The sequence below is a fragment of the Acipenser ruthenus genome, chromosome 15 (genome assembly GCF_902713425.1).
Source record: "Acipenser ruthenus chromosome 15, fAciRut3.2 maternal haplotype, whole genome shotgun sequence".
Lineage (NCBI taxonomy): Eukaryota > Metazoa > Chordata > Actinopteri > Acipenseriformes > Acipenseridae > Acipenser > Acipenser ruthenus.
In genome coordinates this window covers 34,254,260-34,281,199 of record NC_081203.1, presented here as the reverse complement: position 1 = coordinate 34,281,199, position 26,940 = coordinate 34,254,260, and the positions used below count along the sequence as shown (strand labels likewise).

Below are 26,940 nucleotides of genomic sequence, written 5' to 3'. Positions count from 1 at the left end.
GGTCTCTGTCTGTCATAATATCCGATCCTGGTGTCCTGATTGTGTCAGAATTTAACAGACTTTCTTCATCTTCAAGACACAAAATTTAAAATGATATTCCACTAATATCAAGGTGGCCTGTTGTAATGGTTAAAGTCATAACACCAAAACAATTTAAAAATAAATACCTAGACTGCAAAATGAATGCATTATGAATGTGATTCTTTATTGGTGCTGGGTGGGGGTCTCGCCTGTTAACTAGACCAGCTGTATTATGAAAACCAAGCCCAGGTTTGCAGGAAGATGCTGCTGTTGTTTCTGTACAGTGCAGAATGTATTTTAGACACCGTAGCTTGATAATGCAGCACCACTGTCACTCAATGGAAACTTGTATGAGAAGCTTTGATATCGCGGGCCGTGTTCTTTCAGAATGTGTGCAGCTGTAGTTTGACAGGTTTCTCAGCTTCGACAGTCAACAGAGATTTAAATGAACCTCCAGTCTGGGCTGTTCCAGAATGTTCTGTTTTAAACACCACCCCCTGGACACTTGGACCCTGCTGTGCTGTCCTGTTAAGTGTGGGGCAGCTGAACTTGAATGACAGAATTAACGGTATCCACACCAGAGAGGATAGGGAGATATCTGTTAGCATGACGCACAAACACTTTCCCTGCCCTTGGCTTATCAGACAGTTGAACTTAAGAACATAAAGTTCTGTTCGGCCCATCCTGCTCGTTTGGTTGTTAGTAGCTTATTGATCCCAGAATCCCATCAAGCAGCTTCTTGAAGGATCAGCTTCAACAACATTAGTGGGGTGTTGGTTCCAGACTCCAACAATTCTCTGTTCTGAATGACTCTATCTAATCTCCATTTGAGACCCCTGGTCCAGGTTTCTTTTTTCAGGTGGAAAAAGTCGCTTGGGTCGACATTGTCGATGCCTTTAAGAAGTCTGAATCAGATCGCCGCGTAGTCTTCTTTGTTAAGAGAATGAACAGATTCAATTATTTCAGCCTGTCTGCATATGGACACACTTGTCCTGAATTGGCGTTTAGTTGTGGGTGTTACGGGTCCTCGCGTAGGCTGTCCCGTTGCGGATTAATTATCTGGATAAAAACCAAGTTAAAGTCATCATTGCTGCTTTCGCTGCAGTGGTCAGTGAAGTTCTGATTTCATTTTATAAATTAAAAATAAAATGCACACACTTACAGAAAGGAAGAAGTGTGCTTGGTTGCGCATATACTGCAGAAATAACCATTTTATGCAATAACGTTGCACTTATTTTCACCCATACGTTAAAAACGTTTTTGAAAAATGGGAAGTTGGCCACCCTGGTATGTAATGTAAAGGAAACGCTAGCCAATAATTAATATCTGACGTCAGCATATCGCAACACGTGTAATTCAAACAACGGAACCTATACGGAAACACGTACCCCCCCCCCCCCCCCCCCCCCCCCCCCCCCCACGTTTAAACAAGACGGGACTGGCGGATACCAGAGCGAGCAAACGCGCTTCATTTCTGAAAGTTTTCAGCGGCTATGGGTTCCCCGGCACCGTTTTTGCCTCTAATCGGGTTGGTCTTGTTTCTGTTGGGCGCTAGTAGTACTATTACCTCGCAGCAGGACCCGGGTCCGGATCCATCCTCCCCCGGATCCGCCGCGCACAGGTGCTTCTGTCAGGTAATGATGATAATATAACAACAACACTATTAACTATTGTAATTGAAAAGCTATTTCGAGTTGTGAACACTATGTATAATAGTACGGTTTGCTTAAAATCTTCAGCTCGTTGGCTTTACTACGAGCTTGATTAGCCACAGTGTACAGGTAACAAGCTCAGGTGCGTCGCATTAAACTCACAGTAAAACCAGGAGTGGATCAGACCGCTGTGCAGCGGGAGTCTCGTTTTTATTTTGTCCCTGGTGTCTGTATTTTTAAAACACTCCAGGTTTAATGTGTCATAGAGTGTGCACTTTGAGGAATGTCAACAGTTTTGTATTTTATTGTATAATAATTAAGAGGTTGAAAGGGATGTGACGGTCAGTCTGTCGTGGGGGTCAGGTCACAGGTCACCTGGATGACTGCACCTGTGACGTGGAGAGCATCGACCACATCAACAACCACAAACTCTTCCCAAAGTTACAGAGGCTCCTGCAGACGGATTACTTCAGGTTTTACAAGGTGAGCAGAGCCTCCTCGCGTATTGTTTACCTGTTTTAAAAGGACACCAAGCTACACGTGGTGTCGAATCCCTCTGAATTAACGAATCAGATTTTTTTTTTTTTTGCTAAATCTCAATATTGGAGCAACTGGGAGCCGTTCAGAATGCTTTGCAAACCTCATAGTAGCGAGCGGTCAGATGTAATGGGTCTTGTGGGCTTCAGTCTTTGTTTCTGTATGACCGTGGTCTAATCGTGCTTTGCTCCTTCTTGTTTTGATACTGTGCAGGTGAATCTTAATAAGCCGTGTCCTTTCTGGAATGACCACAGCCACTGTGGGATAAGACACTGCGCTGTGAAGCTTTGTGAACTGGTAAGTACCGCGGCGCTGTGCACACATTAGCGCCCTCTGTGGTCATCACAGGTAGCACACTGGCTTCGTCCTGAAGCGGGGACACTCCAGGGCTTGGAGTCTACAAGGAGTCAGAATGTCTCATGAGGACTCGGGTTAATCTCCCAAAGCCTAACCAGGGCTAGGGGGGCTATTCCAGGAAAATGGAGGGTTTGTTACTCTAACGAGGGATCGGTACAGGACTACGGGCAAGCCCATGATTTCTGTGGTGATAAGTGAATCCTAATACACAGAAAATACTAAAATCTTTAACTCCTATTGAAGAGGTAAAACACCTGTTAATTTTACAAAAACTATAACCAGATGACTGTGTTTATATACTGGATTTCAAGCTCTCTTAGGCACTCTGTCTCTCTTTCGTTTTTCATTTTTATGAAACTTTAAAAAAAAAAGTAGTTTAATTAAAGAATTATGGAAACGCTTTGAAAATATGTCCCGTTTTAGTTTTTGTATAGATCAGGGGTGGCCAGCTCTGTCCCTGGAGAGCCACAAAACTGCAGGCTTTCTGGGGCTAAAGACCTGGAAACAGTGTTACAGGAGTGCTGAGCGTGTGGAAAAGCACTGGTTCAGTGAAGTCATTGAGCCCCTGCAGCTCGCTGGGGTCAGGGCTGGAAACAGTGTTACAGGAGTGCTGAGCGTGTGGAAAAGCACTGGTTCAGTGAAGTCATTGAGCCCCTGCAGCTCGCTGGGGTCAGGGCTGGAAACAGTGTTACAGGAGCGCTGAGCGTGTGGAAAAGCACTGGTTCAGTGAAGTCATTGAGCCCCTGCAGCTCGCTGGGGTCAGGGCTGGCCACGCCTGCTATACATTCATGAATTGCTGTGTTTCAGTTTGTGTTTTTCTGATGGACATTGCTGCTGTCATAGTATTGAAGAACACAAACTGCATGCAAATAGAACCACCTAGCCTACTCGGGGACTGATGTGTGTCATTGATTTCCAGAATGAAGTTCCTGATGGGATTAAATCGGACAGTTTCAAGGTACTTTATTATTATTATTATTATTATTATTATTATTGTTGTTGTTTACAGTGCTTTTTAGCGTGCCAGTGTTCCTTCTTTCTTGTTAATTAATGTATCAGTGGCTGACCTTTAGCACCAGAAGTGATTTAAGGTGGCTTTGCAAGCAGCTCCTAACATGCGCTTTCTCGCTGTCTTCGGCACTTCAGAATCTGCAGTAATTCACATTGACTTTCAGAGAAACGGTGCCAGATATACATCCTGCAGGTGCTCTTTCTCTTTGGGAATGGATTTAGTGCTGTCAGATTTTGAGATGAGGTTGATTGTAAAGCTGGTATCTGTGTTTTTCTCTCCCTGCAGTACTCTGAAGAAGCCCAGGGTGAGCTGGAGGAGTGTGGGAAAGCAGAGAAGCTCGGAGCCGTCAACAGCTCGCTCAGGTGAGGAAAGGGTTCAACGCCATATAAATCACCAGAGTGCTGGCTCGAGTGTCTCTCTCCAGTTTTCTTAAGCACTTTGAAATGGAAATGGAGAGCACCTTGCTGTCAGCTAAACTGTGCTGGGTACATTGCATTGCTGTCAGCTAAACTGTGCTGGGTACATTGCATTGCTGTCAGCTAAACTGTGCTGGGTACATTGCATTGCTGTCTGTTAAACTGTGCTGGGTACATTGCATTGCTGTCTGTTAAACTGTGCTGGGTACATTGCATTGCTGACTGTTAAACTGTGCTGGGTACATTGCATTGATGACTGTTAAACTGTGCTGGGTACATTGCATTGCTGTCAGCTAAACTGTGCTGGGTACATTGCATTGCTGTCAGCTAAACTGTGCTGGGTACATTGCATTGCTGTCTGTTAAACTGTGCTGGGTACATTGCATTGCTGTCTGTTAAACTGTGCTGGGTACATTGCATTGCTGACTGTTAAACTGTGCTGGGTACATTGCATTGCTGTCTGTTAAACTGTGCTGGGTACATTGCATTGATGACTGTTAAACTGTGCTGGGTACATTGCAGTGCTGTCTGTTAGCACTGCAATGTACCCAGCACAGTTTGTCTGTTAAACTGTGCTGGGTACATTGCATTTGGGGATGGCTTTATGTGCTCACCAAAGCACTTGCAAGAGTTAGGAGTCCAAAGTACATACAGACTCAACAAGTACGACTTCAGATTTCCAAAGTAAGTGCAGAATGTGGCCAGCATGTTTTTTGTTGCCACTCCCCCTGGAGCTGGCGCGCGCACACAAGCGTCGTGCTGAGGAATGTGTTTGGCGCTCCTCACCCTGCCCTCGTTGGCTGTGTTTGCAGCGAGGAGACTCGTCGGGCCATGCTGGAGTGGAGCAGACACGATGACACAGCCGACCGCTTCTGTGAGGCTGACGGTAAGAAGCATTGGGGTGGGGGCGGGAGCCTGATTCGGAGCAGCATGTGTGGGTGAGCCTTCTTTAGGAACAAGAGCGCTCCCTGACAGATCTGGGGGTTTAAAACATTACACCCCAAAACTTACTGTTCCACGATCTGTTTGTTTTGTGTCCAGAGTGCTGCTTGTTTAATCACATGTGTGTGCGTTCGTGCGTGTGCGTGTGTGTGTGTGTGTGTGTGTCTCCTGTGCAGACGAGCAGTCTCCAGACTCCCAGTACGTGGACCTGCTTTTGAACCCGGAGCGATTCACTGGATACAAGGGGCCGGCCGCCTGGAGGATCTGGAACAGCATCTACGAGGAAAACTGCTTCAAGTAATCCCACTGTCCCTGTCTCCACACTCTCACCCCGACAGGAGCGGCTAGCTTTAGCGCGGAGGCTGGGAAAAGCCATCAGAACTATCCAGTCAGATCAGGGTCTTTACAGTCGTGCTACGCAACACAAAACTGTTGAAGTAGAACGCGATTCCAGGGATCTGCAGCTGTTGGTATTTGGTGCTTTCTGTGATGCATGCAGGACTCTATAGTGTCATGAGAATACTGCTGCATTAACACTTATAAACACACCATATAGTGTTGTACTTGGTGATGTTAATAATGGAATCAGTAAATCACCTCTATTTATTGTTAGCCTTGGTTTTTGCTCCCCTGGTGGTTGTTTTGCAGCGTCCCATCTTTTTAAAGTGTTATTTTTCTCAGTGTTTTGTTTGTTTGCATGTCTCCAGCTCTTCCTGTAATCAGTGTGCATTAGGGGAATCGGGGATCATGACAACAGCATCTGCGACGGAGGGAGCCGAGCTGAGCTGTTAAATAATACTGTGCTTCTCTTTCACCAGGCCATCTACTGTCAGGAGACCCTTAAACCCACTGGTGTCTGGCCAAGGTGAGCTATGCAGCTAACGCGCTGCTGTCGGACACATTGTCCTCTTTCCCTGTGAAATGTTATCAGGTGTAATGAAAAACTCCTTTTAAAAAAAATAAAAGAGAACGTCGAAGCGATATCGCATGTAAAAGAAGTACACAGTGAATTCAAAGTGAATTCAAAGTGAATTCAAAGTGAATTGGAAGTAAGAGAAGTGAAGCAGTATTGTGTTCATGTTCTTGTTTTTGTTTGCAGGATCAGCTGAAGGTAAGACTGTGTGTGAAGACTGTGAAGTGTCAGAACTGCTGGTAAATTGGTTTAACTCTGATTAAACCGAGTGTCTCTCGCTGTTCTTTCCAGGCACGCTATTTTACAGCTGGCTGGAAGGTGAGTTCAGTTTCCTCATAACCTTAGGAGTTAATTTTAAAACCTTTTTTTATCTTATTTGTGTTCAACATGCACTCATGTCTCTAATGAGTGTGAGTCTGTCTTCTGAACTATTGATTTTAATATAAAGTAGAAAAGCTGGCCACTGAATCAAGTCTAATCTTCTGTCTTCCTCAGGGTTGTGTGTTGAGAAAAGAGCCTTCTTCAGACTGCTGTCTGGGCTGCACGCCAGCATCAACGTTCATCTCAGCGCCCGATACCTGCTGGATGGTAGGGGAGGGGGAGGGGGGGTCTAGTTTCTGCTTTGTTATCTTTCTCTTTCGGGGCCCCCTTTTGAGCTGGATCTTTCTGTTAACTCTTGCTATCCTGGAGCCCAGTGGGTTGTCCCGACTGCAGTGTCAGAACTCTGCTGGTTTTATTAAGTTGGCAATGGTCTTAACTGGATAGTTCTGACTTGCAGTATGACAGAGGTACCAGGACGCAGCAGATGTGTTTTAAACTAACGTGCCTTTCCTGAATTCACTTTAAAAACAAGTAAAGTCAAAGAAAGCGTTTGCTAGCGGATGTCCTGATGTCCCCCTGCTTCCCCTGCGTCTCCCCGGTGCGCTCAGATAACTGGTCCGGGCAGCGGTGGGGTCACAATATCAGCGAGTTCCAGCAGCGCTTCGACGCGGAGCTCACCGAGGGGGAGGGGCCTCGGCGCCTGCGCAACCTCTACTTCCTGTTCCTGATTGAGCTGCGAGCGTTGTCCAAGGTGTTGCCCTACTTTGAGAGGCCTGACTTCCTGCTGTACACCGGGGACCCCGCCCAAGACAGTAGAAACAAGGACCTCCTGCTAGAGCTCCTCCGCCTGGCCAAGTGAGTGCACTGCAGGACACCGCTGACAGTTACTGTATTCAGAGCGCTTGGTAGTCGGAGCCCAGCGCGATGACGTAGATTCCAAGCACCAGGTCTGATCGCTGAACTGAGCCCACAAATGCAATGTTTCAATGTTGTTGTTGGGTGGGTTTTTTTTCTTCTTTTAATGCTATTTCTGTTGACTGCGTTTGTTGTTTTTTATATTATGTTCATTGCAGATCTTTTCCTTTGCACTTTGATGAAAATTCCATGTTTGCCGGGGATAAGAAGGAAGCAGCGAAGCTGAAGGTAAGTCTGACACATTCAGCAGTTCTTTGCTGGGCTGGGGACATGCTTGCTGATCTCATGGGCTGGGCTGGGCTGGGCTGGGCTGGGCTGGGCTGGGCTGGGCTGGGCTGGGGACACGCTCGCTGATCTCATGGGCTGGGCTGGGGACACGCTCGTTGATCTCATGGGCTGGGGACACGCTCGCTGATCTCATGGGCTGGGGACACGCTCGCTGATCTCATGGGCTGGGGACACGCTCGCTGATCTCATGGGCTGGGGACACACTCGCTGATCTCATGGGCTGGGGACACGCTCGCTGATCTCATGGGCTGGGTTGGGGACACGCTCGCTGATCCCATGGGCTGGGGACACGCTCGCTGATCCCATGGGCTGGGGACACGCTCGCTGATCCCATGGGCTGGGGACACGCTCGCTGATCCCATGGGCTGGGGACACGCTCGCTGATCTCATGGGCTGGGGACACGCTCGCTGATCTCATGGGCTGGGGACACGCTCGCTGATCTCATGGGCTGGGCTGGGGACACGCTCGCTGATCTCATGGGAATCTTTCTTCCCGTTGCAGGAGGACTTCCGCTTCCATTTTCGGAACATTTCCCGGATCATGGATTGCGTCGGCTGCTTCAAGTGCAGACTCTGGGGAAAACTGCAGGTACAGCAGGAGCACACAGACCTGGGAAACGAGGAGATTAGCTGTAGCAATGAAGTGTCACAGAGTTGATAACCTGTGTTCTAACACTCACTCAAAAATATTGCAGTTTAACATCTGAAAGGGAATCACCGCTTACCTGATTGTTGGGTCAGTGCTGCATTGTGTGTGTGTGTGTCTCTGTGCTGTGTTGTGTGTCTCTGTGCCGCGTTGGGTCAGTGCTGCATTGTGTGTGTGTGTGTGTGTGTGTGTGTGTGTGTGTGTGTGTGTGTCTCTGCTTGTGGTGTTGTGTGTCTCTGTGCTGTGTTGTGTGTCTCTGTGCTGTGCTGTGTTGTGTCTCTGTGTTGGGTCAGTGCTGCATTGTGTGTCTGTGCTTGTGGTTGAGTGCTGTGTTGGGTCAGTGCTGTGCTGTGTTGGGTCAGTGCTGCATTGTGTGTGTCTCTCTGCTTGTGGTTCCAGACCCAGGGCCTAGGCACAGCTCTGAAGATTCTGTTCTCCGAGAGGCAGATTGAGTCCCTGCCCGAGTCTGGCTCCTCCCCCTCCAGCTTCCAGCTGACGAGGCAGGAGGTTGTGGCGCTCCTCAACGCTTTCGGGAGGTAAAGCATGCAGTCCAGCCCCCACTGCCTGTGGACCCAGCACTACATGTTATCAGGGCCATTAGCTTTCTAAAAAACAAAATAAGAACAGACATGCAGGCTTTTTTATTTATTAATAAATATTTATTATTTATAATATATATCATTTATTCATTTATTGGAAGAAATGACCTTGGTAGTTGACCTTGTCTGCTAACTTCCAGACGACGGCGCTCTCTAATCAGGGGTCTGTTGTTCAAACTGATTGCATGGTGTGCTTACTTTTATATTCCAATAGTTGTCACTAAAATTGACTGAACCTGTCCGAGTAAGTAGTCCGTCTTTTTAAAAGGTTTGCTGTAGTGTTGTTGGTGTGTGTTTTTTTATTAATGCTGTGCCTTGGTGATTTTTATATTTATTTATTTATCTTTGTGGTAGAATTTCAACGAGTATAAAGGAACTTGAGCACTTCCGAGACCTGCTGGCGAAGGTACAGTGAGGGACCATCCGCTACGGACGCTGAAAACTGGAAAGAAGAATTCCAAACCTTCTCAACCCGTCCTTTCCTCTATTTCTCAACAAGAAAACAGGAGGACCCAGGAGGGCTGATATCTGTCTGCTTTGCACGATTGTCAGGGTGATGAGCTCATTTTATGAAGGCTTTTAAAATATGTTTGTGTTTGTAAATGCATTACTGGCAGGATCGATGATTTGAGCTAAAACATCCTCCCCTTTAATTTTGTAACTCCCAGTGTTTGAAATGCCCCGGCCCCACTTCTCCCAACCAGGGAGCTGCTTGCTGCTCTTTGTGGAATTTGAATTAACTGGGCAGGTTTACTGGTGATCTGCAGAAAATTCATGTTTGATCATCTCTTATTTTACACAGCAGGTATTGCACTAATCAACCACTAGAGGGTACTATACACTGTATAATAGAAAGAAACAGCAGAGGGAAAAGTAACCTATAAAAGGGAGTGGATATGGTGTTTGAGATTCTTTTGGTCATCTGTATCTTTGTACAGAACCTGTGATTAATGTCGCTGCAAGGGTCTGGCAGATCCTCCTGCACAGAAAGAGCCTTCTTGGTTTATGTTTTTTGTGTGTGTGTATATGTTGTGTAATGAAAATAATCAAATACAGCTTTTTTTTTGTTCCCACATGCATCCTATTTTAATTAATTTTGTTTCAACAAATGATGGTTATGGTTGGCACTTTCTAAAATGTATTGAATGAAAAGAGTGGTAATTAACCAATTATTTCAATACTAAAAAAATAAAAAAAGAAGATTGCAATTGCTGAGTAGTGTTCAGACATGTCTCAGCTGTTGTGTGCAAATGCTTTGCATCGGTTCTTCACAGGGGTAGGTTTACCTCCAGTGGTGCCAGACACGATGATGATGCAGTGTTTAAAATGTGGCTGCCCCAGGACATGCATCTGCAGAGACAGGAAAGTGACTTTTCTGGGAAGTGCACACTTTTTTTTTTTTTTTTACATTTTGTTGACACGAATGAACTTGATTTTGATCAAATGTTTATTTTATCCATGAAGGCATTTTTTTTCTTCTCTTGTCAACAACTGTTTTTGAGAAACTTCCAGTTGCTCTGCATGCAGAAATAGAATGTTGTAATAGAAACAAGGTATAAAGTGACATAGGGAAAGAAAAAACAAACCTCTGTGCTCGATGAATTGGGAACATGTTGTATCCCTGTGAATCTGCAGGAGCTGATTCCAATTATACCACTTAAACCAGCAAATCATTATTCACAAACAGAGCTCTGCTTGTAGTATCAGCAGGGTCTCCCCTTCCCTCCAGCAGCGCTGGTAGAGTACAGTCTGCATACTCTGTACTGTGAAAGAAGTGGTGGGACGCATACCTGTAACACGATGTACAGTCGAGGTAGTTTGTGACTGTGGATTGAACTGCAGCCCCCAGTGTAGAAACCAACATGCTGCTTTACATTACTGCGCTGTGCTAGAGAGACAGTACAAGCCTCTCCGGGGCCTGCTCTGAACGGAATCATTTTGAAGGGCTTGGAATCTTCTTGTAGGAATTGTAAAAGCAATCCTGCAGCCCCTGTGAAGTGTTGAAGAGCAGAAACTATTGGCATAGCTGTGTGTGTGTGAAAGGAAAATTAAACTGATAATGTTACAAAACCAGTAACAAAAAACACTGATGTTTAAATTGAAGGATGCATGCATGGATTGTTACTGTGCCAGTTGTCTGCCAAGAAAAAAAATAAAAATAAAATAAAAGATGCACATTTGCAAACTGACGTGAATCCAGTATGAAGTCAGGACAATGGACACAATGCAGAATTCAAAAGGGAAGTGATTTGTAATACTCTGCTTGAGCACCGGTTTCCTGAATTAAAAGAATTAACAGTCCCTTTTAAAACAGTGCAATAAGACTTTATTGAAACATGGTAGTGCTTGCACACAGATTAGTGAACTATGAAATCTAGATAAATCTGTTACATTCCTCAGGACACAAATGGTACAAAAAAAAACAATCAATCAATCAAACAAACAATGTCAGAGAAGCTGATATACACCAGTTAACTTCACAGAAACTAATCGATCTAAAATGTAACATTTTAAATACATAGCATATGGATTGTTTGGGAATATACTGTCCATGTTTGATCACCTTTATGACATTGTGTTACATGGGAAGCACAAGGAACCCCCCCCACACCCACACAGGGCAGCACTGCCTGATAGTATGATAGTGGCCTCTCAACTAAGGGATTGTTTTGGATGTATTTTGACTTGAATAAAACCAGTCGACCTCTCTCGCACTCAGATTATCACAGTTCCAACAGTTAGGCAAATAAGTGGAATTCAATATTTGGTCCCTATGGCAGCTCAGTAGCTGTCATGTGAATTGGTTAGATGAATTATTGCACTGTAAAAAGAAATGAGAAACCCAAGTTTCCACTGCCCAGATCGGACGCGTTCTCACAGAGCCCTCGATTAAAACAGAGTAAGCGGGGATCGTTATTTCATTAGATGTGGGGGGCAATATTAAAGTTCAGGTCAGGAATGGGACACCTTGTTACTGTTCTGGAGAAACGCTACGTCGTGTGCAGTCACACGACCTGCACTGAGAATGCTTTATTAACCCTTCTCCACACAAGACCGACATGAGACGGATTCCTGCCAAGGAGGGGACCAGCAGTCACTGCTCACGGAGATCAGGATCTGGGCAGTGGAAACGCAGCCCCTTTCCAAACAAGAGAGATATATAAATAAATAGCTGTTTAAGGGCCAACTTGTACTCAATTTAATTAACAAACACTGAAATATTGCACCTAATTTATAAATTATTCCCCAATCTGGAAATGGGACAAAAGCAAAATGAAATGGTCAGTCTCTGAAAATTCAGAAGAAAAACAATGTGTTGACTAGTTTTCTATTACATCATAAACACACCAGCCTCTTTGAACAGGGGTGCCCAAACCCAGCCACAGAGGCCTAAGCTGTCCAGTTTTTTGTACCAATGAAGTACATTTTAAAGCCGCACTGCTTTCTAGTACCTGAAACCTGGATGAGGTGCTACAGCCCCTCAGGCACTGCATCCAGACACCCACCCCAATTCCAGATCTAATTCAGCACATCCTCTGCTCCGTTCAAAGCATCAGGACGGCAGATCTTTTTCTTCCTGCTGTCCTAAGTTTGGCACCACAACGAACAAAACCTACTGAAAGCAGAGCGTGCAGCTGAGGATCCCCCAAACCTAGGCACGTACCATTTCTATTCGATTTAATTGTTAAACATCCCTCAATTTGGAACATCCTGTGTAAGAGGAATGCTTTTTTCTTCCCCTCTGCTTTTCAGTTTTGTTCCCATTTTAAATATCAGAACGAAGGTACATTCTTTAAATCACAGTAAAAGTGCATTCAAATGAAAATGGGAGAATCACGAACCACGAGATCCAGCACCCTCAAACCCTGCACACGTGGAGTGGACCAGCCTGTGAGACACTGAAGAATAATACATACATATATAAATGATTAAATAAATAACCCTACACACTGACTCCCGAGTCTGAACAGGAACCCAGCCGCTCCCGCAGCCAGCCCGGCTCCTCTCACTCTCCAACACTTCATTTTCTTTTTTTTTTTCTTCCTCAAGTCACATTTTCTTAAAAAAAAAAAAACCAAGGTTGCCTTAGTCTCAAAACGTTCGGATCAGTGGAACCTGTGAGAGCGCAGCCCAGCTTGCAACCAGGACACCCTCCTCTCCGAATTAGCCAGGGCATTTCCATTCCAAAGAGGGGTCGATAAGAGTTAATGTTAGGAAGTTCTTATCCTCAAACTACTTCACTGGCAACCCAGCCAACAATGCATTCCAACCGATTCTATAACATTGGCTTAAAATACATTCACGAAATACACTGCGATTACCTAAGTGGAGTGAAAGACACCACCGCCAACCCCCGCATTTAATTATTTATTTGTTAAATTTTTAAAGCCCTGAAGAGGTTTGTGCAAACACAGCTTTATCTACGCCAGGTCATTCTCAGGTTTGATTCAGAACCAGCATTAATCTGAGCACCAGTCATACCCAGCTAACTCATAAAGAGTTTGCACGGATTGTATCAATTCAGATCTGTATCAGTTAGTGCGACACGGGGAGTACCATGCTGAATTGTTTACCATGTCAGTGAGTTTCACGCTGCTGTCACAGAGTTCATGCATGACACAGACAGTAACGTACACAGTGCTTGCAGAGGTGCGAGGACAGACCGCTATTAAAGGCAAAGTGCTTATTGAAGGTGCTAAGACTGGGAGTTGGGTCTGAACCACAGCTCCCATTCATGTGCACGGTTACTTGAGGGCTGACCGGGACTCTAGACTGTTTCTTTTAAGCATTTTCTATTGATCCAGGGTCTCAGGTAAGGAACGTAGTAATGCTGTGCTACAAGTCAGGGTCCCCAGCCTAATCACGAGAGGAGGCGGAGGATCCTGCACAGCAGCTCAGACCCCAAGGTATTTGGACAGAGGCTGCATTACTCTCCTACAGAAGCATGTGATTTGTGTTGCCGATTGTCCCCATTATTTCATAAGCCTCATGAGACATAACTGAGCCACCAACAGAGAATATATTCAGATAGCATGTGTCCAATCACAGTCCTGGAGGGCCGTTCCACTCCAGGTTTAACAGGTAAAATGGGATAATGAACGACTTCAGGGTCTGGATGCAGGTTTAATTAGCTCAATGAAACAATTCAGTACAGGTCAACTTTGGCCAGCCCTGGCGTAAGGCGCCCACCAGAATCTCTTTATACGTCCCTGTAATACAGGTTGGCCAACATGGCAGCGCAGAAAAACACAGTATTTAGGGGACAGAACCACACCCTTCGCAGCCCTCTCAGGCTGTATATATTTTCACTGTGCATTGCATGTTGATATGTTTGTTAGTACAGTTACTTTCGCACTTTACAGAAATGAAAACATTCTTATTGTGTCCTCAAAACCCCACCCACCCCCATGTTACTCAAGCCCAGACACCAGAGCTGAACCCCAGACACCAGAGCTCAAACCCAGACACCAGAGCTCAAGCCCAGACACCAGAGCTCAAACCCAGACACCAGAGCTCAAACCCAGACACCAGAGCTCAAGCCCAGACACCAGAGCTGAACCCCAGACACCAGAGCTCAAACCCAGACACCAGAGCTGAACCCCAGACACCAGAGCTCAAACCCAGTCACCAGAGCTGAACCCCAGACACCAGAGCTCAAACCCAGTCACCAGAGCTCAAGCCCAGACACCAGAGCTCAATAACAAATACCAGACCTCAAGCCCAAAGACAGAATCTACTCCAATTTCAATCTAGACAGGTTTAACATTCAACAGAATAATAACAACAATAACAATAATAAACACCAAACACAGTTGAACATCAGCCGAAACCCACGGTCATCGCACACACGCACGCTCAATCTGTCATTTCTCTTAATGCTTACACAGTGGAATGCTATTCAATGTAAAAAAAAATGAAAAGGAAAAAAAAAAAAAAAAACAATGGTTACGGGTTTTATGCAAGGACATTCCTTTGGGGGTAAAACAGAAAGAAAGACTGCAGTGTCTTAGAGAACAAATAGAAAACCCCAAACTCAAAACCCGATTCTTTCTTTAGTGACTAGCTTGTCTTGTATTAAACACTGTTCAGTAACTCATGGCAAGAATCAGCTACAACCTCAGAACCCTGACCCTTGACCAGACTCTCAATCCCCAGCTGATTGGCCCTCCCAGTATCAGGTTGGGACCTGGGCCCGCATGCTGATTGGTTCATTCTTTACACACTGCACTTGCCCCGCTTTCCTGGTCACATAAAATAAAATCTAGACGTCTAGATCTCCAAAAACAAAAAGGACCTTGACGTTTGGTAAATATGGAGCCCAACTAGCTGTTTGAACACTTTCAATCCCTGTTCACCAAGCTGCTGAAATCAAGCTTGAGCTTTGAACACAGAGAACACTTCTTGAAAATATCACTTACAATAAGTTGCTCTGAAAGCTGCCCTGTGATACAAAGCCTAAATAAAAAGGCTGCCAATTATTTATAAAAGGTAAGAAGACAAATTTTAACTGGTAATGAGACAAACCACCTGCCAGGGTTGTATTCAGTATGATATTTAGCCTGTTCATGACTGTTTTATCCTACAGTGCACTGGTTTACAATAACAAAGGTTCTGTTCTAATGGCACATTTTGAGATGCTCTGAAGTGACGGGAGCAACACTGTAAACTGGAGCACGAGGGAACATGGGTGGAACATGGGCACATACAAGGCTTTTAAACTGGCAGGTGTGGAGGGTCCTGCCTCTCTGATCTGCTCCAGCCTTCCCCTTCTTCCTCGATAAGGTGGGGAGTCAAATAAGGGTCTCTACTCGAATTGCGTAGGCCACATTCTTCTAGCTGATAAAAAACAACGCAAAAGAAAAAAAAAGTCTTTCTAGCATTCCTGACAACCAAACCCTATCGGTTTGTTTAAATAGCTGTTTGAGTGGGCCATTTCATTTGGGACTCACTCAAATTAAATTCTGCTGCACTGCTACAAAATTCCATTTTATTACACATCTTTTGCCCGCCCTTCCAAATCAAGCCTCTTTTGTGCAGCCCTGAATGAGTCAGGATGCTGTCGGCTCCCTCGAGACGGGGGCTGCTATCAGCTTGAAGAGACTTGCATCCTTTCTCTGTTCTGCAGGAACGTTTCTCTGCATGGACATCCAGCTGGAAACACCTTGTGATTCCCTGCACAGTAAATGCAGGCTTCCCCATGCCAGAATCAGGCCTGGCTCAAACTCGGGCTGTTCATTTCTCAAGTCACAAGGACAACATTGGCATGTTTTTATAGGTACTGTACACAACATGTAGAAGAGCCCCACAGGGAGGTCATGAGAAGAAGGACGGGGCGGTTTGGATGTGTCTGACCAGACTGATAATGTGCAGGATTCAAGTGCAAATTCACACCCCGCCTTGTAAGTGTTTCAGTAAAGGTGCACAGGAAGCTCTGGGGTCAGCCACTGCAGACAGACAGACCGCAGGGAAAGCTGCAAACCTCCACACCTGCGATCACGTACCGTACGAAACAAGAAAAAAAAAAAAGACCTTTTCTTTTCAGTTTAAAAACAAAACACCTCTTCAGCAATGATATAATTAAGGTGCCTCGGACTGGAATGTTCATTTCTTCTCCACACGACTCCCTGGATAGAAGGAGGTCGAGTCAGCGCACAAACTCTTCTCTTGTAAACAGTTCCAGGCACAGCTAACTTTCCAAAACTCTACAGGAAGCCTGCTCTCTTCCACCCCCATGCCCCAGGGATGGCTCTGTGGAATGCAGTAGTACCAGTTCAGCTCTATGGGGTTGAGCAGACAGTTTTGCAAAGTGGAGGAGAAGAAGAATGGTTTAGCAGAATTGTGTAGTTTCTGTTTTGCAGAGTGGAGTAGGTAGCTTAGCAATATCTACTTTCTGAGGAGTGTAGTCGGTTGTCTAGGCATCACAAGTCTTTGCTGAGTGGACTAGAGCAGGGGTAGTGAACAGACGGACCGTTCGTATGTTCTGAATGGACTCATACAGTAACAAGACAGCAGCAAGGAAGGCAGACTATTATAAAAGATAAAATCAAAAGATTCCTAATAAACAAAAAAAATGATCCTTTAAACCTAGTGATGAACTCTGACACCTGCAACAACATGTGTAATATAACTCTGTGTGTGTGTGTGTGTGTGTGGATATGGTTATAGCAGTCCATGCGGAAATATTGCTCCAGACCCTGACCTTGCTGTAACCATGAATTTTGCACCTTCACATTAATGAATCTACTACCCCTGGACCAGAGCGGCTGGGAGCGACACGTTCTTCAGAGCGGGGAGCTGGTCTAGTTTGCAGAGCTGTGCAGGGTGGAGTGTGGCTCTGCAGGCTGTGGCTGCTAGTTCTGCGGAGTGGAGCAGTGGTTCTGCGGAGTGAAGCAGTGGTTCTGTGGAGCGGTGCAGTGGTTCTGCGGAGTCGAGTAGTAGTTGTGATGGTGGTGGTGGTGGCTGTTCTGCACGTTGCCATAGGCCAGTAGAAGTGGGGCCGTGGCAGCGGGTGGCCCGTTCAGCAGGTGTGGCACCACGGTGAAGCTGCCGTTCCTCCGGATCGTTCCATACCAGCCGGATCCCGACTGCGGCGTGGAGGACAGGATACTGAGCAAACACAGCGAAAACACAGAGAGAAAAACAATCACAAAAACTACCAGGAAACTGAACACGCAGAACGCTTTCTTGCGGTACAGTTTTTAATACGTAAACTTAAAACAGAAAACTACCCAATATTACAAATACATATTTTAAAAAAATAATCCTTTATATTTGTCATTCCATGAAAAGCTCTCACCTGTTCCTCTCTCCCCGGGACCCCATGCTCCGAGACAAGTCGTCATCGCTGTCGTAGCGGCGTGGGTTATCAAAGAAATACGCTCTGGAGCTGAAACTGTGGCTGTTTATCATTCCTCCTGACGTCTGCAACAACAACAGCAACAACAAGGCTTCAGCATAGAACCCAGAAACACACATCACAGCTAATCAATGCAAACGCTCGATTTGCACCAAGAGTGTCTCTTTGCAACGTACTGTACTACAGATTTAAAGGCTCAGCTGGCAACCCTGTGGAGCGCAAAGGCCAACTCAGAGCACCCTGCTGGGTCCCAGAGAACCAATATTCAAACCAGCGACTCAATGTAGTGCTTATTACAAGGTGCGCTCTGGGGACCTGTGCATCTTTGCACCCTCCAAAATGTAACACAATGTCTGATGTTGCCACTGTCTATTGCTATTGGGCAGCAGTGTGGAGTAGTGGTTAGGGCTCTGGACTCTTGACCGGAGGGTTGTGGGTTCAATCCCCAGTGAGGGACACTGCTGTTGTACCCTTGAGCAAGGTACTTTACCTAGATTGCTCCAGTAAAAACCCAACTGTATAAATGGGTAATTGTATGTAAAAATAATGTGATATCTGTATAATGTGAAATAATGTATAATGTGATATGTTGTAACAACTGTAAGTCGCCCTGGATAAGGGCGTCTGCTAAGAAATAAATAATAATAATAATAATAATAATAATAATAATAATAATAATAATAATAATAATAATATTGAGAAGATGATGATGTCAATCAGGGTTGGGTCAAGTCCTGTTTTTCAGGAACTGACCCCACCCTGATGCGAGTAGTCTCGCCCTGTCGCAGTCAGTTGGCTGGACAGACCTGTAGAGTGCATCTTACCAGGTTCTGATTGGGCCGCTGCACTCTGAAGAAGACCACCACCAGGCTGGTAGGGAGGAGCTCCCAGAAGAAGAGGATGATCCCGAACACCACATAGGCCTCCCCGCTGATCTTCTCCACATCCGCCTGCACAGGCAACAGCAGCAGCATTATCAACACAGAACCGCATGCAATCCCATCACTGCACAGCGTTATCAACACAGAACCGCATGCAATCCCATCACCGCACAGCGTTATCAACACAGAACCGCATGCACTCCCATCACCGCACAGCGTTATCAACACAGAACCGCATGCAATCCCATCACTGCACAGCGTTATCAACACAGAACCGCATGCACTCCCATCACCGCACAGCGTTATCAACACAGAACCGCATGCAATCCCATCACCGCACAGCGTTATCAACACAGAACCGCATGCAATCCCATCACTGCACAGCGTTATCAACACAGAACCGCATGCAATCCCATCACTGCACAGCCGCGGAATAAAACCAGCTTCCTCTTCCAACCTGAGCAGCCCTACCCACAACTTCAGTACTCTTACAAATAGTTACTACCAACGAGGAGAGACTACATGGGCCTTTTGCTCTTCATTTTAATGAATGAGGGTGATAGCAACAGGTACTGTAGGACTGGTATGACGAGTAAGCGAGGAGGTGGAGTGAAAATGGTACAAGAACAATACGCTCCATTTATTCATATTAAACTTAAAAAAAAAAAAAAAAAAAGACAAAGAAAGAAAGGAATGCATGAAGAGATTAAACCATGGTAACATCCCCTCCTGACAAAAAGGCCCAAAGTTCACAGAACTGTGCCCTGAACCACTCCACAAAGGCGCGGTTGTCTTAAAACACGCAGACACAGACAAAGGGTGTTACCAACCCTATCGGAAACACAATGGAAGAGGTCAATTATTAACTGACAGTTAAGAAAAATCATGGCGGTTTATCTAGGTCAGCAGGGTTTGTTTAGACAGACAGGGTTCTGCAGCATGAGCATGTAAGCGAGTAAACAACATGAACTCGGAGGAAATGGTGCAGCCTTTAGATACAGAAGTGTGTTTCTCACTAAGCAGCTGCAGTCAGTCCTCTATCAAAGTTAAATCAAAAGGATTGACTGAAATAAATTAGTAACATAAGGGCCCAGCCCGTTTACACAAACATGTGCGCTACAGTACATGCAGCCGGAGTTTCCATGGTCTTGCACACTCTTTTGGTGGCTCCCCTACACCCCCCCCCCCCCCACCCCCGGGACCCACCTGATCGGAGACGTTGTACCAGCCATAGTTGAAGGAGCTGGGCCGGTCCTCGGGAGACAGAGCCACCACCACCAGGTTATAGCTGGCTCTGGAGGTGTAGAGCAGGATCACTGCCACCCCTATTGCTGTGGCTTGACACACAGATGTGCCCTGCAAACACGAAGAGACAGAGCAAGAGACACTGGATCAGCACGGAGATGGTCTCTTTGCAACCTACTACAGACTTAAGGGGACCCTCACAGTATAACATGCCAATTCAGCACACGAGATTCAAACCAGCAACCTCTCCCATCACTCGCTGTTGTGCTCATTTCTAGGTGCACTTGGGGACCTGTGTATCTTTGCACCCTCCAAAATTTAAAGTGCAAGTTTTTTTTGTTTTTTTTTAATTAATATTTGTTTTTATCATAGTAAATCACAATATAACATATGCATTTATCATGAAAAATAAAATTAAAATGTAGCTACTATCTAGCCCAAAATTATTTAATGCTAGCACTAGGCAGCTCATTTTACTTACCAAGTTCCAGGACTCAAATTTATTCAATTTGTTTGTTACTAGCTTTAAAAATGGACAGTTTTATATTCCCATCACCAAAAACAGAGCTAGATCTGTTCCACACTGAAACCTGCCTGACACCGTCTGCAGCAGTGGGTGGTTAACTACAAGCTTCCCTGAAGTTCAGGAAACCCCCAAAAAAAGAAAAACCTAAGCGAACTGCACTACAAACAAGCTCCTGTTACATGGGCTCTTACTTTCGACTCGAGGTAGACGTTGGCAGAGGACATCTTGGCGATCCTGAAGATGCAGACGGCGAGCGAGACGGCGCAGAGGACGAAGAGGCTGTCATTGATGAGCACCCTCGCCAGGACGGCGTGCTTGAGCTCCGCGTCCGGCACGCTGCCCTGCAGCAGCATGGCACACGTCACGTTCACCACCAGGAAGAAGAGGCTCATGAACAGGAAGGCCAGCCGCAGCGGCACCCTGAGGAACACACAACCACAACAACGACTCCGGATCAGACAGGGCTCTCCCAGACCACACAGTCTGACCAGGCTGCCAATGGCTAGTGCTGCACCAACCGACTATTCAGTTATTCAACCACAATGACTCTGAATTAGACAGGGCTCCCAGACCACACAGTCTGACCAGGCTGCCAACAGACTAGTCGGATCGAGCTTTCCATGGAAAGTAGGGGCTGACAATCAGACGAGGGTCAATGGTGTTGATCGGGCTAACTCGCCACTCCAAGTGAAACGAGTGAAGAAACAGCTGCTTGGGTTTGTGAGGATTGCTGCTTTTCAGCCTCTGTGGTGATCAGCAATCCACGCTAACCCCAGCAGCTGTTTCTTCAGTGGTCTCTCTCGGAATGGTAAATTAGCCCAGTCCGGGTTTGTGATGCTCTATAGATAGATATATATATATAAACACAATGATAGCAAACATGCAAACTGGACTACTCCCTGCTGATGGAGAAGTGCATATGTCCTGGAAGAAGCAGTGTGATAACTAAAACTGGACTGGGTACAGTCAGTCAGTCAGTCAGTCAGTCAACCCAATGGACCAGGTTTGTTTTTTGTTGTTGTTAAGGGGGATAGGAGCTGTTTGGAGGCCCATGGTAAATACTCTGATACCAAACACCCTACCACATAACGGTATGCAATTAGTTTCAAAACATGAATTGCTAACCAATTGTCCTTTCCAGCATAAAACACACATGCTTTGTCTCTTACTCTTTCTATGCACTGCGTTGCAACTTATCAAATTGTGAAACAGACAGTCCCCCCCACTCCCCTATATAAAACATTACACAAGCATACTAGCATCAAAGCATCCAACACAGAACATTGCAGGAAAGAGTTATTTATTCAATGGAATTATTTGAATCCTTCATGTTGTATTACAATGTAAAACCTGCTTGTCCACTTTTAAATGCAGCTTTCGTTCAAGCCACAGTCTAGCCAGCAGAGCACGCTGGAAATCAGATTTAGATGAGCTGCTCGACTCAATTAATTTGAATTTGCAATCAGGGCAGAGAGAGAGAGAGAGAGTATCACCTCCCCCCAGTATCACATGCTAGCTGTTTACTGGATTTCTCAGTCACAAGCCTGTCGGATGAATGGGGCCAGCTGTTGCGAGTGCCGTCCATGTGTCTGAAAAGCCTGTAACTACTTACACAGGAGAATAGCCCCGATTTAAAAAAAAAAATAATTAAAAAATACACACGCCAGCTGCTGCAATATAAACAGGTTGGACCTCATTCTCACATGAGCACAGAATAATAATAATAATAATTCTTTCTTACTTGTATTTGTTGAGCTCTGGAGAATATTTAGCTTTGGCCTTAAACATGACCTGAAAAATGAGAGAGAGAGAGAGAGCTTGTTAGGAGGGGTAGACGAGGTGCCCCGGGGCAGTGAGACGGCAACATCCATCTCTGCATCTAACTACTGTACAATACAGGTAATCTGAAAAAAAACAACACGTCAGGAAGTCTCCTCTGTAACAAAGCAGAGTATCGCAGAAGAACGCAATAACAGAAATCAAATAATATCAAACTACTTGTATTCAGGGCTTTTTCGAAGCTGATATTTCAGATCAGCTGCACTGATCTGTGCTTGACTGAGTGGTCGGAGCATGCAAGGTTGGAAATCAATCATTCTGTTGTTAGACCAAAGGGTCTGAATAAATAAGGCAGGACTAGGTCTGTGCAGGTCTATCGGATTTCTTATTAAAGCAAGTTAGATATTATCCAGTCCCACATCCAGCGATGTGTCCAATATGCTACAGACATCTAAAACCAGGTAAAACTAACAACCCTGAATGCAAAGCCTTTGCAGGGTCTGTCGTCTGGAGTCACTGCCGGCGAAGGGAAGCAGGCTCTCAACTCAGAGGAACGCCTTTGCACTAAAAACAGAACAAGAAGCCGCTTCACACAGACATGCTAAACACACAATCAGTCTGTCCTCTGGGTGTGCTGCAGAATGCTACCCCTGTGGAACAGTGCCACAAGCAAACCACAACCAACACGCCTGTCCAGTACAGGAACAAGCCTTTCTGATTGACCCTCCACCACCACCGCCAGCACCCTGCAGCAAAACCACTTTCAAAACCACTTCTCCACTCAATCTCTGACCAGGTTAACAAGCAGAGTTTTACTTTTTTTTTTTTTTTTTTTTTTGGTCCACTCCAGTGGCATTCCTACTTTGGAGGGATTACATTTAAACTCATGAGACCCACATTAGCCTTGCTGCAGGACCCCCCCCCCTTAATAATAAGGAGCATAAATCAACACAGAAAAACAGGCATTTTATTTTTAACACTGACTGCAAGATGTCTTGAACACATGATCAGCTGTTTGAGCAAGTGCACCATCAACCACTTAACCCTAAGCCAGTCTCAAGTTCTCTTTTTGCGTCTCTCTCTGCTGCGGTCGAGACTTGTGTCAACAGAGATTTCGCTGTAGTGAGTGGCTGCAGCTCGGTTTCACTTCCCTTATTTACTTATTTTAAGCATCTTCAGCGTTTTGCTGTGACCTGAAAGCGGATCCCTCGGAGAACGCTTTGTAGTGGCAGTGGATAGTATGAGGAAGAGTAGGAAGAGTCTGCAGTACAGTTCGTGCACATGTCTCAGTTAGACAGAATGCTCTGCCTCTACTGGGATTAATAGAGTCCATGGTGAGAGGAGAGTGGTTTAACATGGATTTAACCACAGCTGCTGTCTCAGGGTTGATTGATTGATGGATCTGGGACAGCAGAGTGATGACAGTGGCATTAGATTTCATTCTTTTATTTAGAGATACTTACCACAGTACACCCCCCCCCCCCGCCCCCCCCCACACCTCAAGATGTGTTACTTTGTAAAAAACAACAAGTTGGGGTTCTCTCTATCTCTTTCTAAAATAGCCATCATATATTAGAAGCCACTATTGTCACAGCGTTTAAAATGAATTAGATCACACCTGACCTGGGAATCATTTGGCATCTGCAAAGTTGTTACAATTATTGTAATGAACAAAAAATGTCCATACAGTTTTGAGTGGAGTAAATGCCTCCCTTACAGTATACAGTATCTCCCAGCCCAGTGTTTCGTCCCTCTCCTGCCCTTCTTCAATCCCAGAGGGAACACTAGAGATGTTGCGTTGGTCCTCTTTCAGGCATGGCAATAAGATTCCTATTGCAGAGCAGTTTGATCCATTCCTGGTTTTACTAGGAGTTTAATAAGACACATATAAGCTTGTTACCTATAAACCGTGGCTAAGCAAGCTCATAGTAAAACCTGGAATGGGTGAAACTGCAGTGCAACAGGAGTTAATTCCATCCCTGTCTTTTTAATGTTACTTTTTAATGTTACCAAAGATATAAATTACTTACTGTGGTAGAGATTAGTAATAAAAATAAAAAGCCTCAGCATAACTAAGAACTACTGGAGAAGGCAAAAACGATGACTGCAAGAATAAAAGGTATAATTACTATGCTTGTGCCTGTCAGGTTCCTCAAATGATTCTGTCTAGTTTTTACTGAGGAACAGAATTACTGTCAGTTCTGATCTGAATCAGTGATAATGGTGACCGTGCCGTGAATTTGCTCCGTGTCTCACAGCGGCCCCACCCCCAGCCTCACCTCACCTCACCACCCAACATATATATATATATATATATATATATATATATATATATATATATAAACGTTCCCTCAAGTGATAAGAAGGGTAAAGGGAAAAAAATCCTAATGATGTCGAGGGTCTATGCGTATCAGTATCACTCTCTATGCGTATCAGTATCCATTATCATACCCGATCAGAACACAAAGGAACAATGCACCAAGCACGCCAGGATATTCTGTGCAAGAGCGCATGGGCTTACAGTACTTAATTTGCATCCGGACATACTTCCTGCATTTATCTACGCTAAACGCACGCACGTTTCTGTCTTCTGGAATATTTTGCAAGAGAATAAAAAGTAAATGTGGGCCAGGAGAGAATAAAAAGGCAGCGTGCGTCCATCAAGACCTTTAAATTCTCACAACGGACAGCAAGTCCTGCCCTGTGGCAAAAGCAAAAGGCTGCATTTGGGACACGAAGACAAAAGACACAAAGGAGCTACAGAGCAGAGCAGAGTCAGCTGAAGGCCGGCTGTGTTTGACACCCTTTTCTTCTCAGGTGTTGGAGGCAGCTGTTCTCCTCCCATTAGCATCCTGTTCAACAGAGTACATTTGTAAACAAATCAATTAAAAAAAATAAATAAGTAAAAACACCTCTTGTGCAAGCTCCAGTGGATTCCGTTTGTCTTACTACCAGGGGAGAAACCTAATCTCACCCCAGAAGCCAAGGGGTTAACTATTCCTGTTCCACCCCGACAGGACGAGACATGGGATTTCAGAGGGCACGCTGGCTGTGCAAGAGATTCCAGTCTCTCAGGTGCTCCAACACATCCACACAACACTTGAGCTGTCCGTTACACATCTATTCTGCATGTGGTGCGCATTCCTCAGTATCTGAATGCATCAACACCATTAGTTAATCATGCTAAACAGATTTTTAAAAAAGGCACCTGGAGAAATTAAACTTACTTAAAAAAAATAAAAATAAAAAACCTGCTGAGATCACTCATTAAATGTCTATACAGTACTTTACTAGCAGAGAAATGTCTGCATGAAATGAACAAACAGAATCCATTTACCACACTTGTGAAACAATCTAGTGACCTTTAAGTCATTAATTATTTGTAGAGGAGTTTGTTCTGTAAGATTACAAAAAGTGAGGCTATTCAGGGATGGAAATAAGACTCCCATTGCATAGCGGTCTGAGCCATTCCTGGTTTTACTACAAGTTTAATAAGACACACCTGACCTGGTTATCTGTATGCTGTAGCTAATCAGGTTTGTCCTAAAACCTGGAATGGATGACACTGCTGTGCAATGGAAGTCTTCCTGGTCTAGTTCAGGAAGGAAGAAATGACATCTGTCACGTGACTAGTGGAATCAATGCGTCTCTCGGCTCCCAGTCAATCATATGAGTTGCAACTGGGCAAATGAGAAACAAGTCAATTGTGTCCCAGTCATGTGACACTGAAGGCATCCTTTCCTCCTGTGGAAATCAGTTATCACTGCTGAGAAAGGCACTAGATTAGAACATTTTTTTTATTATTATTATTTTTAAACAAAGATGACATCGTGACTTTCACATCATAATAAAACAACACTACAATGTATTACATTATGAACCCTTAACTTCTGGGGTGAAACATGGTACATAAAACACACACACACACACACACACACACACACACAGCGCCTTTCACGCCAAGTCATGGAAGCAGGGGTTATCGCGCAAGTACTCCAAAAACTAATGGGGCATTTTTTTATTTTACTGAGCATTTTGCCAATCAACTAAAGGGGTAAAGAATGTACTATTATTATTATTATTTTTTTTTTCAGTATGTATTCCTCCCTCTCCAGCACTGGCTCGGATAACAACGCACACAGTAATATTCACAGAAGACTTCACACCACTTACCTGTGCAAAATAAAGGTTGAGCAGACACAAGGTGAAGAACTGCAAGCAGACGGGGAAGCAGTAGAGCAGCCAGAAAGGGACGGGCTGCAACTGGTTAGCCTGGGAGACGTTTTTGAAATAAAAGGAGAAAAGTGTAGTCCTGAGCGCGGACCAGAGCAGGCAAAGAAACAAAAACACGCTCTGGAAACTGAAGCGCCTGTGGCCGTAATGCAGTATCAACCAGAGCTGCAAGTAAACAAACACAAACAGCAGCGAGTAGAGGGTCGTGTAGACCACCGTCAACCCCAGCGCCACCGACGGAGGGACCGCCGCTCGGAGCGGTTCATCGGTGCTGTCAGTCACTGAGGTGAAAACACTCACACTGACCTGGGTGTCCAGAAACAACATAGTCATACAGCTTTAAAAAAAAAAAAATTAATAACGGCTATTATTTAAAAACGAAGAGGCCTTAACTTTTTTTCAATTTAAAGCCTTTTTTTTTGTTTTTGTGGAAGTTAAAACAAACAAACAAACAAAAACTTAACAGTATTATTTAAAACAACAAAACGATTAACACAGCAGCAACAAAAACAACGACGACGTTTCAAACTGGAACAAAAAAAAAGAAAGAGAGATGGAGGGGAATCTAAACACGCAGAAAGAAGATTATCATTTAATAAAGGGAAATAAAATATATATATATAACCTCTTCTGTGTTACCCCCCAACCTCCGTGCAAAGCAGCTCCTTCTGCAAAAAAACAACGGAGAGGAGGGTGGAATCAGCTGAGAGAGAGACTGTAGTCTTGAGACCGCCCCTCCACACAAAAAAGGGACCCTGTTTAGAAACTGCGCACTTGTGAGCCATTTTGGCTCCAGAGGT

At 44.9% G+C, this 26,940-nt stretch overlaps 2 protein-coding genes across 3 annotated transcripts; one reads left to right on the top strand and one right to left on the bottom strand.

Moving 5' to 3' along the window:
• The first annotated feature begins 1,437 nt into the window (after positions 1–1,437).
• Positions 1,438–9,692, top strand: LOC131697475 (ERO1-like protein alpha). Of its 2 annotated transcripts, XM_058986568.1 has the most exons (16): positions 1,438–1,655; positions 2,037–2,156; positions 2,424–2,507; positions 3,487–3,525; positions 3,865–3,941; positions 4,808–4,881; positions 5,114–5,234; positions 5,756–5,802; positions 6,037–6,048; positions 6,142–6,168; positions 6,346–6,438; positions 6,780–7,026; positions 7,245–7,314; positions 7,877–7,963; positions 8,420–8,556; positions 8,974–9,692. In XM_058986568.1, the coding sequence occupies exons 1-16, from the start codon at positions 1,515–1,517 to the stop codon at positions 9,032–9,034; spliced, it is 1,437 nt and encodes a 478-aa protein (XP_058842551.1). In that variant the 5' UTR covers positions 1,438–1,514; the 3' UTR covers positions 9,035–9,692. The 2 variants fall into 2 exon arrangements, with proteins under 2 accessions (XP_058842551.1, XP_058842552.1); XM_058986569.1 differs by lacking the exon at positions 6,037–6,048.
• Positions 9,693–10,922: 1,230 nt separating this feature from the next.
• On the bottom strand, positions 10,923–26,892 carry LOC117415694 (G protein-coupled receptor 137Ba-like). Its single transcript, XM_034917285.2, has 7 exons — positions 26,081–26,892; positions 21,870–21,919; positions 20,320–20,548; positions 19,564–19,713; positions 18,301–18,426; positions 17,417–17,541; positions 10,923–17,226 (listed from the first exon to the last, which is right to left on the bottom strand). Exons 1-7 carry the CDS (start codon positions 26,471–26,473, stop codon positions 16,971–16,973), a joined length of 1,329 nt encoding a protein of 442 aa, XP_034773176.1. The 5' UTR covers positions 26,474–26,892; the 3' UTR covers positions 10,923–16,970.
• Positions 26,893–26,940: the final 48 nt, after the last annotated feature.

What these genes read in the sequence shown, in the direction of transcription:
- LOC131697475 (XM_058986568.1), top strand. Translation starts at nt 1,515, where the DNA reads ATGGGTTCCCCGGCACCGTTTTTGCCTCTAATCGGGTTGGTCTTGTTT. An exon ending in TTAAATCGGACAGTTTCAAG is followed by an intron (nt 3,526 to 3,864) that starts GTACTTTATTAT and finishes CTCTCCCTGCAG; the next exon opens with TACTCTGAAGAAGCCCAGGG. An exon ending in GCCGTCAACAGCTCGCTCAG is followed by an intron (nt 3,942 to 4,807) that starts GTGAGGAAAGGG and finishes CTGTGTTTGCAG; the next exon opens with CGAGGAGACTCGTCGGGCCA.
- LOC117415694 (XM_034917285.2), bottom strand. Translation starts at nt 26,473, where the DNA reads ATGACTATGTTGTTTCTGGACACCCAGGTCAGTGTGAGTGTTTTCACC. An exon ending in TCAACCTTTATTTTGCACAG is followed by an intron (nt 21,920 to 26,080) that starts GTAAGTGGTGTG and finishes CTCATTTTTCAG; the next exon opens with GTCATGTTTAAGGCCAAAGC. An exon ending in AGCGGCCCAATCAGAACCTG is followed by an intron (nt 17,542 to 18,300) that starts GTAAGATGCACT and finishes TTGTTGTTGCAG; the next exon opens with ACGTCAGGAGGAATGATAAA.